This window comes from Pituophis catenifer, unplaced genomic scaffold (genome assembly GCF_029215685.1).
Source record: "Pituophis catenifer annectens isolate HBS135680 unplaced genomic scaffold, rPitCat1.0.hap2 SCAF_2, whole genome shotgun sequence".
Lineage (NCBI taxonomy): Eukaryota > Metazoa > Chordata > Lepidosauria > Squamata > Colubridae > Pituophis > Pituophis catenifer.
This window is the reverse complement of record NW_027256882.1, coordinates 276,320,854-276,338,822: the sequence shown is the minus strand read 5'-3', so window position 1 is coordinate 276,338,822 and position 17,969 is coordinate 276,320,854. Positions and strand designations below refer to the sequence as shown.

Genomic DNA, 17,969 nt, shown 5'->3' with positions numbered 1-17,969 from the left:
TCGACTTATGACTGAGACTGCAATTACAATGGTAAATCATGGTTGTTAAGTAGGTCACCATGTGATTGCGCCCAATTTTATGGTGGCCATTAAGTGAATGCCATGGTAATTAAACGAACCCACTGTTTGCTAGGCAGCATTTTTTTTGTTGCCAGAAAATGGAAGTAAATGTCAGGTTCCATTAAAAAAAATGTTGTAAATTGTGGTCATGTGACAGTAGGATGCTGCAGATGACCATAAATGTAGGTTGACTACCGGGTGCCCAAAAATGTGGTCATGTGACTGTTATTGGGGGGAGGGGCATCCATCGAAACTTCAAATCCAGTTGTAAGTAGCTTTTTGGGGGTTCTTAACAATGTTGGTTGCTAAGCAACCGATCATAAATTGATGACTGCCTGTATACTGCTCCACATAGAACTGTAAGCAGCATTTGGACTGGATCTAGGTATGTGCTACCGAAAGGAGATGAACCAAAACAAAAATTTCCTCCTCCTGTTCCCAGAAACCTTCAGAAAACACACTTCTGAGGGGTCTTCAGTGCTCTCTGGGCTTGGTTGCGTTCCTGCAGATGTTTCATTACCCAAATTAGGTAACATCATCAGTGCTAGTACTGGCACTGGATGTTTTCTTGCAGACTTCATTATCTGCAAGGAAACAACCAAGCTCAGAGAGCACCAAGGGCCCCTCATTTCCAAACCTGAGCTATGAATATTCTCTTTTATTGGTAAACACTCTTCCAAAATTTGGGCGTTGAGCCTCTACTGAATGGAGTGGAATGGGCAGGAAGAAAGGGAGATATTGTAGAGGAGATCCCTCTGCCCAGTTTCTCAATGCTTCTCTCCCTTAGTCTTCTATGAATGAGATTCTTCTGCATAGCAGGGAACAGTTTCTGGGATTTTCCTTCTCTTAATTACATCATTATCCTATATAATAATTGATGATATAATCGGAGTAAAAATTAAATCCAGAGCTATTGTGGACTCTGGATTTGACCAAGATCTAATTGTATTTCAGTGAATTCCTGCTTTATATTGGTTGTAAATTGGCCAAACAGCACAAGTAGCAAAATAAATACTTACATGCCACTGAAGAGCAAACTATATGCATCTGTTTGATGGTGTGAAGCTAAGTAATAATAGTTGAATACACGGATCCTGAAGACCGTAGAATAAACGCAGATACCCAGGAAAAAGATTGTAAAAAAGCAAGCCATCTGCAAAACAAGAAACTAGAGTTTTTACTTGGTTCCATTCACAGCTGCAGACAGGTGCCATGTGAATGACCAAACTGAAGTAGTGAATTGCCTTCTAATCCCAAGCTTGGATAGCTCTAGCAAATAAGCTTAGATCTAAGCAGTTTCCTCAAAGTCAATGAATGCGGAACTTAACAAGAGGCTCCTACAGATAAATGTGACAGAAATTGCCAAACCATCACATTAACTGACCTCTATGTAAAAATAGTTGTAGTTTTTTTCCGCTAGTCGTATGAAGACTGCAAAGAGAGACAGAACTGGCTTTGGGCTGAAAAACGTGCATTCTGACCACACGACGACGATGGAAAAGATGGCCAGGATAATGGCGAGAATCCTGTGGAACCATGGTTGTAGAAGGCATTCCCAATACCATTCTAAAGCAAAGCAAAACAAAACAAAGAGGAGAAAATATGAAAATCGTTTCAAAGTTGCTTTCAGGTAGTCCTTCATTTATGACCGTTTGTTCAACAACTCTTTGAAGTTACAACCACCCTGAAAAAGGTGACTTACGCTTATGACTATTGCAGGTTCACATTTATGATAGTTGCAGTGTCCCAGAATCATATGATTACCATTTGTAACCTTCCCAGCTGACTTCTGACAAGCAGAGTCAGTGGAGGTCACAAATTGCAATCACGTGACATTTTGCTTAACGATGCAGTAAAACTCAGGTTGTAAAAATCAGAGGTAGTCACATGGTGCCTCACTGAATGACCACAACGTTTAATGATAACTTTTCTGGTCCCAATTGTGGTCATAAGTCAAAGGCTACCTATATCTTTTCTAGCAGCAGGACTTGAGCTGAAGTACCTATATCAAGGTAGGGCAGACAGTAAGAGGACACAGGATAAACCCCACATACAAAATTAAACCTAAGTAGAAAATGATGATAAGGAGCAAGGTTTGAAAGATTTTGTAAAAAGATAATGCCATAGACTTAGGATGGATTGGGTTGAATCCTTTTCATTGTTTTAGAGGCTTTGTTTAAAACACGTATTGTATTATGGGTATAACAAAACATACCAAGAGTTGGTGTATAGAGAAATTGGATAATTTTGTTTTCAGCTTCTTGAGACTGAAATGTATGAACAAATTGACGAGTGGCACTGGATTCATTTTTTGCCACATCTTCCAGGTAAAAGGCTTGCTCTAAAAGAATTTGCCACTGGACTTGTGTACGACGATGCCTTTGAACTGAATAATTTACCTAACAAAATAAAAACAATATTCTAGTTATTTATGGCAATAAGGGCAAAGAAGGTAGAGATGATTTCCTCAAAACTCCAAAAAGTGCTTCCTTAATAAACAAAATACACATTCATTCCACAGAATGAATGTATGTGTATATAGGCATGTAGATGTCAAAATAAAGACAGGAATAAATTTTATGAGGAATATGGCTTGGGTTACCAAGTATCTTCCTTCATACATAGTATTATATTAAATACATAGGAACTTGTCTTCCACCAACACCTTGATTAGCATAGGTAATTATGGATATATATATGGATATATTTGCATGCACTAAACACAATCACACCTGCTTACAATACAGTGCATATTTAAAAACAAGACTGGAAATAATAATATATTTTGTAACACTGTGAATAGCTAAGACAACTGAGTTGAGGTACTCAACTGTTCTAGCAAAATAAACAGAGTTTGGAAAGACAGCAGAAATTAACTCCATTATCTGGTGATTCTTATACCGATATAATGAATAACTAGGAAAATAGTATGTAGATTACATGCCAGATTTGCACACTGCAGCTCAGACATGTAATTCACATCCATGAGGAAGACATGTTCTCTGTCAGATGGCCTGGCCTTTTCCCTACTGGAAAGACTGTGCATCTTTGGAAACTGGAGATAGAATTCCCATGAATCTGTGGTCTGGAGCTGGAAAAGAATAGTTATGAGCTGCAGTGGTGCAGTGATTAGAGTGCAGTACTGCAGGCTACTTCTGCTGATTACTGGCTGCCAGCAGTTTGGCAGTTCAAATCCCACCAGGCTCAAGGTTGACTCAGCCTTCCATCCTTCTGAGGTCAATAAAATGAGGACCCAGATTGTTGGGGGCAATAGGCTGACTCTGTAAACCACTTAGAGAGGGCTGTAAAGCACTATGAAGCGGGATATAAGTCTAAGTGCTATTGCTACACCCCCCCTCCCCCCGGCAGTCTCCAAAGACATTTTTGGAATTTACATTAAGCTCAAGAAAACTGAAGCAGAGGAAGACGTTTTCAGTAGGAGGGAACAGGACACAAGGACACAGGTAAAAAGAGTCAGCCAAGATGAATCTCTTAATCTTGATCTGTTGGACATCTCCCTAAAAACCAGGGACACTCAGGCAAGAGATGCTGCTGGAACAGAAGAATCAGGTCTGGGTTACAGTGGAAGGGCAAATACCTCTGGAACCTGAGATTAACCTACCTACTCAGAGCACCTGTGGCAATTATATAATACAGAAGTAGATCCTCTGAAAAGCAGAGATTTATTGAGATGTTGGGATTAAATCTTAGGAGCAAAACAACAGAGTTTAAGAGACAGCAAGATGATAACTGAAATCTGTCTAAGATTCCAGAGCACCTTGTCCTGGTCTCCAAGCCTGAGAGAAATCTGCATCTAGGTACACTACAGGGATTAGGAAAAGTCAGCATTTATCATATCTTAGTTATCTGTTTATACCATATCTATTTATATGGTGCTCTTGTTTGATCTCTGAAATGCGCTTACAACTTTCCAAAGATTGGCCAAAGAGGTGTTGAGGATTTGAAATGACTTTGTTGGGATGATGTGGCCATCTTTTCAATCACTGCCTAAACTATCTAGAAATGTATCCCAGGCACCAGAGAGACTAGACACACAACCAAGGCCTCCCAAAATCCTAGACTGGCCTAAATGATATATTATTTGTGGGGTCCCTGTGTGGGTCCAGGACTCTATCATATTTGAATACCCATGTATTCACAAATTTTCCAAGGACAATGTCCAATGTACAAATTTTCCAGGAATGTAGAGCAAGAAAAGACAGGTTCAATTGTTGGACATAGTTGGTTAAAGTGTACATGCGACCTAGTATAGCCAAATTATTACACCCCTCTTGGATCTGATCCAAAACAAATCCAATGCAGTGGTATGGTCTGAGGAGTATCAGACTGTATTTGAACAATCATCTGCTCTATGGTGTGATTCAGTGGTGGGTTGCCCCCGGTTCGGACCGGTTCGCAAGAACCAGTAGTATAACTGGTGGGAGGCCCCGCCCACTGCCCCAGATGTCATCAGTGATCTGTGCATGTGCAGAAGCTTCTGTGCATGTGCAGAAGCAAGGTGCACGTGTGACCCTGTTGCGAACCAGTAGTAAAGGTAAGTAGAACCCACCCCTGGTGTGATTATAGGAAACCCAACACAAAAGTAGTCTATTAGAGTCTTGACGTCTTGGACTGTAACTTTAAATTCAAATACATTCAAGAGAAAACAAACACAGTGGTGGGTGCAAATATCCAGAGGAGGTCTATCAAGGAAGGGAACTTTTTGATCTGTCCCCGTCCCCACACACACACACACAGCCAGCCGAGGGTTAAGGAAACACTTTGGAACGCACCCAGTTCTTATCTCCCTCTTGGCAGCGATAGACACACCGTCTGCCAAGGGACTTTATTTTCACAAACAGACAGATAAGATACGAACGTTCAAGAAAGTCCAAACAGAAATAATATTCCTCCCAGCAGTTCCGGACGAGGCTTTAGTGACTATTCAAGGTTTACTTTGTTCGTCACAAGGATCCTTTGACCACTACCCTCTATTATATAGTCTCTGGGGTGTGGTCCAGTGACTCAGTTCTAATCCCTAGCACGCCTCCTAAGCTGCTGCAAACGTTTATCACGCCTTCGGAGGCGTGCGTCCAGGAATGATGTTTCCTCATCACTCTGATTTGAATCAGCTGTCTCTTCTCCCTCGGCTGGCACTTGAGACAATGCCAGAGGGGAGGGGCCTGGAGAGGGAGGCCTGGCTGACTCCTCTTCCTCATGCTCGGAGCTTTCTTCCTCCGATGGGACAGGCTCAGAGGGCGGGGCCACAACACTTTTGGATTATTTGGATTAAATGGAATGCAGGGATGTTACACTCTCTCACATATATATGTTATCCTACCTGCATGTTCTGGTTGTACATCTGCTACAATTTCACATGTATTGAACATATGCCATTTACATTATCTAATTACCTGCTTATGAAGCTTCACTAGGCTTTTCTCTGTTGGATAAGTATTGGATCTTTCTTCAAAGTCTTCGTAATCATCCATGTTTCGACCCATCCTATCCTGATATTCTGTAGGACACTGAAATTAAAAGAAAATATATTGCAGTCTATATCAAAACCTCTATATCAAAGCCTATCAGTGAGCTCATTTGAAAATAAAAATAATGATCTGTTCTTCTCTTATTATACATGGGCTCTTATTTTCCTTCTTTTTATCCAAAGTTTCTCTAGCAAAGAAGAAAACAGTGGGCTATCTTGTTTCCTTGATCCATTAAAACTAGGAATCTAAATAGCGCCTACTACAGAGATACAATCACATCACTTCAGACAAAATTCTGATTACAGGTAGTCCTCAACTTATGACTTGAGTCCAAAATTTCCATTGCAAAGCAAGACAGTTGTAAAGTGAGTTTTGCCCCATTTTGCATCCTTTCTTGCCACAATTAAGTGAATCATTTAAGTTAGTAACATGGTTATTAAGTGAATCTGGTTTCTCTATTGACTTTGCTTATCAGAAGATCACAGAAGATCATCAATATGAATCAGTTGCCAAGTGCCTGAAGGTTGCAAAATGTGACCATGATCCCAGGATGCTGCAACCTTCATAAAGATATGCCAGTTGCCAAGCGTCCGAATTTTGATCATGTGACTGTGGGCCTGCTGCAACCGTCATTAAGTATGATAAACGGTCATAAGTCTCTTGTCAAGTTTCCGAAAGATGCCCTAATTAATTCTTGAGCCATGATCCAAACTTCAAAGGAAATATAGTGATTTATTGGGAGCAACATTCCGGCAATACTCGGATGCAGTCAGGACTGACCCCACATAGATTTACGTTCCCCTATGATCCTGTCTCTCCCCTCCCCCCTGGCCATGTCATAAATCACATTCTCTAATTAACCACTTTGGCTGGCTGTGAAACCTAACACCCTCCTTCTGATTGCGGTCAGAAAGAATGTATGGAATTCACTTCAGTTCTCCCTCCTTCCTGCTCATGGCAACTTGAAAGCTTTGCAAGTTGACATCTCTTTTTTCAGTGCCGTTGTAACTTCAAACAATTGCTAAATGAATGTTGTAAGTTGAGAACTACCTGTAGTCCTGCAGGAATATTTCTGTCTGAATGTCTATGGAGATTCTAAGTCATTCAGGTCCTGGTTGTCCCAAAGGTGCTTTTTCACAAGGCAGCTGGATTTTCTGAAGAGCTGAAGAAACTTCCTGGATGAGAAGTGAAACATCTTCAAAGAAAAACCAGAGAGTCCAGTTGCCTCGTAAAAAAAGCACCTTTGGGATTTTTGTCTGAAAGTCCTGCGCTTTTGTGAGGCTTGCCTTTTCTTCTGCCAAAGTGGCCAGTGGCAGTGTACAAGTGAAAATATTGAAATTAGTAAAGGTCTTTCTCCTATGCTATTTGCAATATTTTTTCTCCTGATTGCTAAGTGGTCGAGTACAAGTGCCAGTAACAGTGGGCCTGGCCTGGCACAATGGAGCACTGAGACTAAGTTAAGACATCCTACTGTCTCTACTGAAAAAAAAGTAAGGGAAAATATAATTTCATAATCCTGTGGCATTTAATACTGCTTGATTAAGATACCTTTTTCAATATTGTATCCACACATTTCCTCAAAGGATGGTTGTATTTGATGCTTTCATTTACTTTGCGGACCTCCTGTTTATGTGAAGAGAAAAAAACCATCAGAAATATAATTTCTATGCAGAGAAAGTTGTAATATGGCATTCAGTTAAATTTAAAATACTTTACAAGAGTTGGATTTTTACAAGGCGTGACAGACTCACTGAGGAATTTATTTTGAAACCTGTTTTAGTAAAAGGGTGGAAAAGCAGGCAACATAATTGGTAATGGAGTCCTCTTTTTACTTTGCACCACTTATGTTCTTTGGCTCTGGGGCCTGCAGGTTTTATCTTTAAAAATTAAGAGTTGAAATTATTAAATAAGGGAGCAGGAAATTCCCTTTACAGTATTGAATTTAATTAATCATACTTCTATGCCGCCCAACTCCCAAGGGACCCTGCAGCTGACGTAATCCAAAATGCTTGTTAACTTTCTTGCTTCCTTGGATATTAATAAATTGTATGTACCTTTGGCATTTTGCTACTCAAAATCTTTTATCTACTTCCTTTTGTATCCCTGCATTTAGCTGCGGAATTTACTTGCCTCCATAATATCCTCCAGGTTTTCTTCTGCATCTGCCTTTTCAGTCATCAGTTTAGCAGCCTTGAAGTAGGTCTTCATGAGAAGGTAGCCCTTTTTAGCTCCATTCCAGTGAGAGCGTGGAATTTCTACTAAGCCATATCCTAACAGCAACACAAGCAGAAAGAGGCCCCAGGTATTGGCAGCAGCTATTCCAATAGTCTGAAGCTGACTCCTAAAACAGAAAAAGTGGCCTGGGGTTTCATATGCAGTAAGTCAGGGGTGTCAAACTCGATTTCATTGAGGGCTGCATCAAGGTTGCGTTTGACCTCAGGGGTCGGGATGGGTGTGGCCAGTATGGGCATGGCCAGCTCAACGTCACTTGTGTCGGGGCACCTGTGATGACTCAAGCACTCTACCAGGGAAAAGGGGCTCCCGAGCTTCATTTTCACCTGCGACGGCCTCCTGCAACCCTCTGCCAGCAAAAATGGAGCTCAGGAAGGCCGCCCGCAGCCCTCCCAAGCTCCATTTTCACTGGCAGAGGCAGTGCGGGGTGGTCCTTCACTGTTTCTAGGGCAGCTCCACCGGCCAAATCTAGGCACCCCGCAGACCAGATCTGGCTCCCGGGCCTTGCCCAAACTCGACATCCCTGCAGTAAGTACTAAAGATTTTAAACCACTGTTATATAAAACCCTGGAGAAAATCTACTTACATGGCTACTACGAGTCAATAACATGTTGATGGCCTACAATCAATTAAATATTTTTTATCAGGAAAATATTTTTTTTCTACCATACTTATTATTTGACTAATGATTCCTTTTCCAGAGTGTAGTTTAATACATGATTGATGTATTAACCACAATAATTTCCTATATCCAAGAAGTTTATTGAATTTTGATATTATATAAAAGATTCTGAGTATGAAATGGGTGTTTCGACTTTACTGAAGTGTTCTAATGCTGTTACACCAAAACCAGAAGCGTTATAAACTGGAGCAAACTTTTATAGTAGGAACAATCTTGGAAGACACTTGGTAAGAGCAAATTGCTGTTTCAGATTTAAAATGGAGTGCTTTCAAAACATTTTAAACATGAAAGGCACACCTGTTTTTGCCAGAGAAAGCATTCCTTACTGAGTCAGTGAAGCAACTAGTCTTGTTGGCTTAATAAATTTATTAATCTACTCAGTCAAGGTTGAAACTAAATGTTGAACTTTTGCAGCATCTGATCATGACCAATAATAACAGATTTCCAATACATTATAAATCCATTAAATAATTAATAATTAATGTGAAAGAAGCAAGTTGTTTCTACCAATAAAGAATACATTGGTACATTATTTTAGTCCTTGTTAGAAATAGCCCCACTGAGAATGGAAGCAACTAAGACCAACCTAGTAAAGGTACTCATCTAATTGGGACAACTTCTAAACAAAGCTTTCCCTTTGAATGTTTACCAGGGCAAGCTTTGAACTCAATCCTATATGCTTAACTAGTGTCAGGTAAAGGTGTCACTGTGGGTTTTACCCTAATCGTGCTAACTGTCCGGAAATGTTTCCGTGGTTATGTGGCCAGCATGACATCACACCACAGCATAGAGCATACGGGGATATACAGAATGCTGTTATCCTCCTGCATGCTTATATGTGGTACCTATGAGCCACAGTGGCGCAGTGGTTAGAATGAAGTACTGCATGCTACTTCTGCTGACTGCCGGCTGCCTGCAATTCAAATCTCATCAAACTCAAGGTTGACTCAGTCTTTCATCCTTCCAAGGTGGGTAATGAGGACACAAATTGTTGGGGGCAATACGCTGACTCTGTAAACCGCTTAGAGAGGGGTGTAAAGCACCGTGAAGCAGTATATAAGTCTAAGTGCTATTGCTATTCATCTACTGTATTTACATTTGCATGCTTTCTAACTGCTAGGTTGGCAGGAGCTGGAACAAGTAACAGGAGCTCACTCTATCTTGTGGCACTCAAATCAAATCTTAAAATCAAATTCAACAACATAGTTCTAAGCTCTATCTCCTCCAATCACTAACTAACAATCTAAATATGTAACATACTAATATACTAAAGGCTTAGCAATATCACTTACCATTGCAAGCTGATGTTTGGATTTATAGCTACATACATCAAGAACGCCCCAAAAATCAAAAGGTACGTTCCATAATATATGGCATTTTCAATTAACGCTGTTTTAATTTTTCCGGTAATGGAAAAACCTCCTGATCTAGCGTAGGACTGCATAAAGGGTAACAGAATCCTAGGAATGAAGAGCAAAATGAATATAGCAAAAGTTTCATCTTTTTTCGTTGGTTAGAAGTAAATACCTGGCACTTATACACATACAAATAATCCTACATTTTAGAAAAATTGGCATATTTCTGAAAATTCTTATTCTAAGAGCCAAAGAATAAATCAAAAAGAAGGAAGCCGTTACTTCACAGAACTGATTTCAGAACTGTAGCACTGGCATGTTAAGTAAATCTACCATTGGCAGCAGGTACCAAGTTCATATTTTGTCACTATCTGCGACAAAAAAGTATATCCAACTGACTCAGTGAACACAGCAGCTACTTTATAACAAAGCCAAGTTCCATCCACAGTTTAGTTTCTCTGATGGCTTAAATAAGATTATTTCAATTGGCTAGAATAGAGAGAAGAACTATCTTAAAAATGTAAAGAAGTTTGATACTTCCCGGTGGGCAAACCTGTCTTTCAATTTATTATTTATTTATTTATTTTTCATATTTGTATACCGCCCTACTCCCGAAGGACTCAGGGCGGTGAACAGCCATAATAAATACAAATACATATAGAAGTTAAAAACTATTAAGAAACAGATTAAGTAATTTAGGCTCAAAGATTAAAAACATCCAAATTTAAATTAAATTAAAGTGTCCAATTAAAGTGTCCCAAAGTTTTCACGTTAATGATGAACATTCAAGCATTCCAGAAATTGTCTGCAGAGCCTGGATAGCTCTGCAGACAAGGCACTGTAATTTAACACCAGCTGTCTGCAATTAAAGTAAGTTCGAATCTTGCCAGGCTCAAGGTTGACTCAGCCTTCCATCCTTTCTAAGGTAGGTAAATTGAGGACCCAGTTTGTGGGGGCAATAAGCTGACTTTGTATAAAATATACAAAAGTATGAAGGCTATTGCTTAACGCACTGTAAGCCGCCCTGAGTCTCCGGAGAAGGGCGGCATATAAATCAAATAAAAAAAAAAAAATTTCCACAATACTTACCATGTTAAAAACTGTGATGTCCAGTATACAACACGCCAAAAAATGGGCATAATTCTATCCGGGATATAACTCCATGGTTTGATACATTTGTATTTACTATAAAGACAATGAGAGTTAGCATCTAATGTACGCATGATACAGAAAATACAGCACTGATTTTTGATGTGGAAACAATGTTCTAAGAAAGGCTGTATTGCAATGTAAAGTAATAATGAGCCTCTCACAATCTCACATAGCACAGAAGAGCCCCACAAATTGCAAGAAAAATGAAAAAGGTGCCTGAATGACAGCTACCTAAAAAGAGAAGGTACATTTAGGTAATATGCACTCGTATTATGTGTGTGTGTGTGTGTGTATTTCTGTATTCTTTTGACAGCGGACATAAGAATTATTTTTTTTAATGTGTGCGAGTGTATTCATAGAAAAAAGTGACAATAAAGCTTATCTTATCTTAATTACATACAGTACAGATAGTTCTCATTTAACAACTGCGGTTACAAAAGTGATGAAAAAGTAGCTTTATGACCAATCCTCACATTTACAAACTTTGTAGGTCTGTAAAGAAATGGAAAGCTGAAGTAAGATCACAAGCACACTTGTGTCCTCACTTAGCAACCACTTTGCTTAACCTCCGAGTTGAGACAGTGAAGAAGACAGCAAAGGTCAGCTGGAGTAGTAGAGTGCAAGGAAGCAAGGGCAACTGTGGCTGGGACTTTGCGTCATGTTACTGGGCTGGGCTGGACTAGACTGGGGCAACTGGGGACTCCCAGGGCAGCTGTGACTTGGTACTGCAGCTTAGAGGCTTCTTGCAGTCCCAGAACTGCAGTGCTCCAAAAGAAGCCCTGAATTGAAGTGGCAAGCAGCTCTAGAACAGGGGTGTCAAACTCAAGGGCTGAGGGCCAGATCCTGCCTGCGTGGTACTTAGATCTGGCCCGCAGGGCTGCCCTGGAAACAGCAAAGGACTGGCCCGTGGTGCGGGTCCCCCTGGACTCTGTTTTCACTGGCAGAGGTCAAACATAAACCTGATGCAGTCCTCAATGAAATCGTTTGACACCTGTGTTATAGAAGCTGCTTGCAAGGCAGAGCATGGCGGGGGACGGGGGGGCAGGGGAATAGGAGGTTGAGAGAGCTGAAGAGGAGGCAGTTTCTTAACTTGGAGGAACTGAGGTTCAGGGCTGGACCAAGTATAGCTTGGATTGTGGGGGATCCTTGGGTAACCAGTGGTGGGGTTCAGTTAACAATGGCAACTTGGGAGTGCTGGGATTACCATTGCTCATGTGATGTTGCACTTTATGACTGCATTGTTAGTGACTGAAACCGCAGTCCCAATTATTTTTGTAACTCGAAGACTACATGAATTATAGAATAAAACAGAGCTCATTAAATTATTCAGCATCATAGGATCATACATGCAGATTAAATTGATTACTCGAAGTAATTAGAAGGCTCAGAATATGAACTCATTCAATCCTCAGACCCAAATTGAAATGTTTACCATTCAAGTTACTAATTACAGTATAAATTGGATTATTCAGCCAAGATAATAGTAATAACATGACTCATAAAAAGCATCACCAATGAAGTGATGCAATATAAACTGGCTTGAATGTTGTGCCCTTTGGCTTAGAACTATGACTGCTTCTCTTTATACTCCCATCTGTCTCATTTGTTGTGAATGAGACTGCTGATCTGTTTCTGTTGTTGAGACATTTGTTAAGTGAGTTTTGCCCAATTTTATGATCTTTCTTGCCTCGGTTCTTAAGTGAATCACTGCAGAAGATAAAATTAGTGTACCTGGTTGTTAAGTGAACCTGGCTTCTCCATTGACTTTGCTTGTCAGAAGGTCGCAGAAGGCGATCATGTGACCTTGGGACACAGCAACAGTCATAAATGTGAACCAATTGCCAAGCATCTGAAGTTTGATCACATGGTCATAGGGATGCTGCAAAGGTCCTAACTGTGAAAAACAGTCATGTAACTTTTTCAGTGTCTAACTTTGAACGGTGACTAAATGAACTGTTGTAACTCAAGGACTACCTGTACTATGTTATGTAGTAGTAAAAAAAAACATATTACAACATCTTTCTGCCAAATTCCACCACCTTTAATTAGTTTTCTTGATATCTCACTGAGGATTTCACATTCTCATGACATTTTTCTCATTTTTGTTAAAAGAGTGATTTCTCCTTGCCCTGCCAATATTACAAGGTTGTCAAGAAATTTTCAGATCAAAAAAGAAATTAATTTTTATATGCCTTGGTACCTCTGAGTGGGATTAGTGTCTTGATGTTGCACTGCTGATCCACTGTTGGTGGGATTTGTGTGTGACTCGTTTAAGTTAAGCTTACACCGATTGTATATAGTCTAGAAAACAAAAAGTCAGCAATTGGTCAAAAGTAAAATAAGAGTTATAAAGACATCAGCCTACTCTATTCATCAAATACATCAGCTTCCCAAACTGAAAAGCCCCATTTTTGCTATGTTGATCTATGTCAACCATCCTTTGCTTCAGCAGCTCATTGAGAAATCTAGAGAATGAATCCTTCCTGTATGTTTGTTGATTTCAAGAAAATGTATAATAAAGTGAATAGGCTCAAATTATTCATTTTACATTAGATATTAGATATCTGATGTTATTCTTAAAAATAAATTATTACAATAAAATAACAAAAAATCCTTATCTGCTAATCCTATGGAAATTTTATAAACAAATTTTATTAAAATGGAGAAAATATATATGAAAATTCTTACCGTAGTGACATCTAAGGGCAGTATAAAGACTATGAGAAAACAAAGATACCAAGCTAATAGCGTTGCAACAATTACAAGTTTGTGCTGCTTTTTGAAGTCACCATATCGATGTAGTATGATTAATGCCAAAAAGAAGACGACAACTATCTCAATGCCCAAAGCTGCACCACTCATTATTGTTAACTGATTCCAACCAGCATGTATTGGTTCATAAGAGGATTACATCTATAATAAACAGAAAAAAACAATGAATAGAATAGAATATGGCTTGCAATAAACATTTAATTCATTAATATTCAGCTGAAAAGGTTAAAAAAATCCATTTAACTTGTCTACCACATTGGACTCTGCTCCATGCCATTGGACTTCAGTGTATTTTAATATCTACAGAACAAAAGCACTGATCTAAATGCTACTTCAATTCCTGAGTAACCTCTGTCCCTCTTCTACAAATGGGTATTGGTCCTGCTGCCTGAGGTTGATGGGAGTATAGTAACAGTGTAGTAAATCTGGAGTTGGGGAAAGTTGTGGCTGCTTTAGAGAACACAATAGAAGAACGTGAATATCACAGACCTTTCAAATGATTGAGTTTCTGTCCCTGTTTTGTCTTCCTGCTCATCTGAGCCAGTTTAGATTGTTTTTCTTGCTTGTTTTTTTTAAGCTATTGTCTTATTGATTTGTGCTATGACTGTTTTGGATGATATTATGCCAGTCTTTTTGAATCATATTGTGGCAGAAAGGTAGAATATATTTTAAACAATAAATAAGATCTGGAATGACTAACTTAATTTTATGCTTCATTATTTCATTTGTCAGCTCTTATGAAGTCATTGGAAATGAACTTCAAACCACAATCGCATAAGTAGTACATATTGCTGTTATAACATATTGCTGTTGTAAGCAGAGATGAGAAGAAAGATTAAAACCTGGCAGCAAACTTTTATCCTATAGTGTAATTTTTGCTACACAGGTACTGAGAAAAAGCTAACTATCAAAGACTTCCACCAGGATATCTTCATCATCTGAAGGATCTGGATGGGGAGGAACAGACTCAGGCTCAACCCATCCAAGACCGAGTGGCTGTGGTTTCCGACGTCCCGATATAGTCAGTTGGTGCCATCACTGACTATTGGGGATGAGTCATTGCCCCCCACGGAGAGGGTTCGCAACTTAGGCGTCCTCTTGGACTCACGGCTGTCTTTAGAAGAACACTTGACGGCTGTGGCCGGGAGGTCTTTTTATCAGGTTCGCCTGATTCGCCAGTTGCGTCCCTTTCTGGATCGGGACTCGTTAAATACGGTCACTCATGCCCTCGTCACTTCACGCCTGGACTACTGTAATGCTCTCTACATGGGGCTCCCCTTGAGGAGCACCCGGAGGCTCCAGCTGGTCCAGAATGCAGCCGCGCGGGTAGTTATGGGAGCAGCATGGCGCTCCCATGTGGCTCCCCTCCTGCGCGAGCTGCACTGGCTCCCTGTGGTCTTCCGGGTGCGCTTCAAGGTCTTAGTTACCACCTTTAGAGCGCTCCATGGCTTAGGACCGGGGTACTTACGAGACCGCCTTCTGCCACCAATAGCCTCTCACCGCCCAATACGCTCCCATAGAGAGGGGCTTCTCAGGGTGCCGTCAGCCAAACAGTGTCGACTGGCGGCCCCCAGGGGGAGAGCCTTTTCTGTGAGGGCACCCACCATCTGGAACGAGCTCCCCCCAGAGATACAGAAGATTCCGGATCTGCGCACTTTCCGCCGTGCCCTCAAAACATTCCTGTTTCAGCAGGCCGGCCTGGCCTAACTTTCCCTTTATATTGCTTTTGATTTTATTTTAAACTGGGATGTCTTGAATTATCTAGGACCAGAGTGTTTAGTATATTTTAATTGGTTTTTTTTTAATGTTTGTATTACATGTATTTTTATCGTTCGCTGTTCACCACCCTGAGTCCCTCAGGAATAGGGCGGTATATAAATTTAAATAAATAAATAAATAAATCATTTTAAACTGTTGTTAAATCAGTTAAAGTAACTAGGGGAAAAAGCTTAAGCGACCACTGGGCTAAAAAGCATAGGAACTTATCAAAAGCAGTAAGATAAAACCTTAAGCAAACGCTTCACACCATATCTGTAAACTTGTGTTCCCTACAATTTCTGTGAAAAACAAGATTAACATGTCAAAATGAAGCTGTAAATTCCACTGAATTCAAGTTGGCAATTTAAAGAGAGCCAAGTATGCATTTCGCATTCATTTCCCTTTGCACTTGCAAGCTTGCCTTTCAGAAATTGATCTCAAGTTTCCCTGCTTTGGAATGAACTTTTTAAAAGCAGCGTTGCTAATTTTGTACATGAATCAATCACCGTTCTAATTCAGGCACGTTTATCCTTACAGTGGTACCTTGGTCCTCAACTGCTTTGAAATCATCGGATTTGGTACTCTATGCGTTTTGATGTGAAAATTTTGTCCCATTACTCGTCTGTTTGTTACTCAACATATAACTTAAAATTTGTCAGCATCAGCTGCCTTGTGACTCACTATATTATTCCTTGTGGGGAAAAATTGTTTGGTACTCATCGTTTTTTGGTACTCATTACACCTCCTGGAACCAATTAACAATGAGTATTAAGGTACTACTCTATTTTGTCCTTTATCCGATATAGTCCATGTATGAATACATATACATATACCGTGTTTCCCTGAAAATAATGTCTTATATTTGTTTGAACCCTGAAATAAGTGCTTGGCCTTATTGCCATGCGCTCAAAAGCCTGATTGGGCTTATTATCAGAGTATGTCTTATATAGGGGAAACAGGGTACATACATACATACATACATGACTCCCACCACGCCACCTAAAATACAAAATGCTGCAGTACTGAATTCCAGCACTTCTATTCATCTAACACTGGAGGACAGAAATAAGCAACAACTTGCAAGTAAGAGTTTCTATCAACATGCGTGGGTAGCGCTGGCAACAGGTAATACCAGAATATATACATATCCAATGTTAATTATTCACCTTCATGTCCTACTTCTATTTAGCACACTTCTAAGCAAGCCCAAAAAAAATGAAAATAAAAATTGGGGCAGAGAATCCCACAGAGCCGGCTGCCCGGTTTTAAACACTTTAAGGCACCCATCCTATTAAGAGGAAATATTTTTTAAAAAAATCCCTATGATGGGAACTGTAGTCCAGTACACAATAGAGGGCTGAGTCAGGGAAAGCCAGCCTGAGAGGACCGAAGAGAAGAAAGCTATCAGTGCAGAAGGACGAAGCTGTGGGGGATGGGAACTGTAGTCCAATGCGGGCTGCGGGTGATGGGAACTGTAGTCCAATGCGGGCTGCGGGTGATGGGAACTGTAGTCCAATACACAACAGGGGGCCAAGTCGGGTAAGGCCGGCCTGAGAGGGCCAAAGAGAAGAAAGCTAACCCAATGGCAGGGAGGATGGCGCTGTGGGTGATGGGAACCGTAGTCCAATGTGGGTTGCGGATGATGGGAACTGTAGTCCAATACCTAACAGTCGGGGAAGGCCTGCCTGAGAGGGCCGAAGAGAAGAAAGCTAACCAACGGCGGGGAGGATGGCGCTGCGGGTGATGGGAACCATAGTCCAATGCGGGCTGTGGATGATGGGAACTGTAGTTCAATACCTAACAGTCGGGGAAGGCCGGCCTGAGAGGGCCGAAGAGAAGAAAGCTAACCAACGGCGGGGAGGACAGCGCTGTGGGTGATGGGAACTGTAGTCCAATGCGGGCTGCGGATGATGGGAACTGTAGTCCAATACCTAACAGTCGGGGAAGGCCGGCCTGAGAGGGCCGAAGAGAAGAAACCTAATTAATGGCGGGGAGGACGGCGCTGCGGGTGATGGGAACTGTAGTCCAATGCGGGCTGCGGATGATGGGAACTGTAGTCCAATACCTAACAGTCGGGGAAGGCCTGCCTGAGAGGGCCGAAGAGAAGAAACCTAATTAATGGCAGGGAGGACGGCGCTGTGGGTGATGGGAACCGTAGTCCAATGCGGGCTGCGGATGATGGGAACTGTAGTCCAATACCTAACAGTCGGGGAAGGCCTGCCTGAGAGGGCCGAGGAGAAGAAAGCTAACCAGTGGCCGGAGGACGGAACTCCCCGTGGACTTACCCAGCAGAGACGGGGCTGGGCACTCCCCGGTCGCATCCTCTCGCGGTCTCCGCTCCTCACCGGGTCACTGCTGGGCCCCGAACCAAGGACTACGGGCTTTCCGTTCAGTAAGAATCCTTCCCGAGGCTTCTCCCGGGGACTCCCGGCTGCCTACTCCTCAGGCGGAGGAAGTCCGGCTCTCCAC

General features: G+C 41.2%; 1 protein-coding gene across 1 annotated transcript in view; it reads right to left on the bottom strand.

Moving 5' to 3' along the window:
• Nucleotides 1-17,969, bottom strand: part of LMBRD2 (LMBR1 domain containing 2) — a 28,188-nt gene extending 10,219 nt beyond the window's left edge. The window contains exons 1-11 of the mRNA XM_070938905.1: nucleotides 17,786-17,969; nucleotides 13,659-13,883; nucleotides 13,171-13,271; nucleotides 10,908-11,003; nucleotides 9,756-9,923; nucleotides 7,680-7,890; nucleotides 7,098-7,172; nucleotides 5,475-5,588; nucleotides 2,276-2,459; nucleotides 1,445-1,626; nucleotides 1,080-1,213 (exon numbers count right to left, since the gene is read on the bottom strand). Coding sequence (XP_070795006.1) covers nucleotides 1,080-1,213; nucleotides 1,445-1,626; nucleotides 2,276-2,459; nucleotides 5,475-5,588; nucleotides 7,098-7,172; nucleotides 7,680-7,890; nucleotides 9,756-9,923; nucleotides 10,908-11,003; nucleotides 13,171-13,271; nucleotides 13,659-13,832 — 1,439 coding nt within the window. The 5' untranslated portion in view covers nucleotides 13,833-13,883; nucleotides 17,786-17,969. The remainder of the gene's footprint in view (nucleotides 1-1,079; nucleotides 1,214-1,444; nucleotides 1,627-2,275; nucleotides 2,460-5,474; nucleotides 5,589-7,097; nucleotides 7,173-7,679; nucleotides 7,891-9,755; nucleotides 9,924-10,907; nucleotides 11,004-13,170; nucleotides 13,272-13,658; nucleotides 13,884-17,785) is intronic.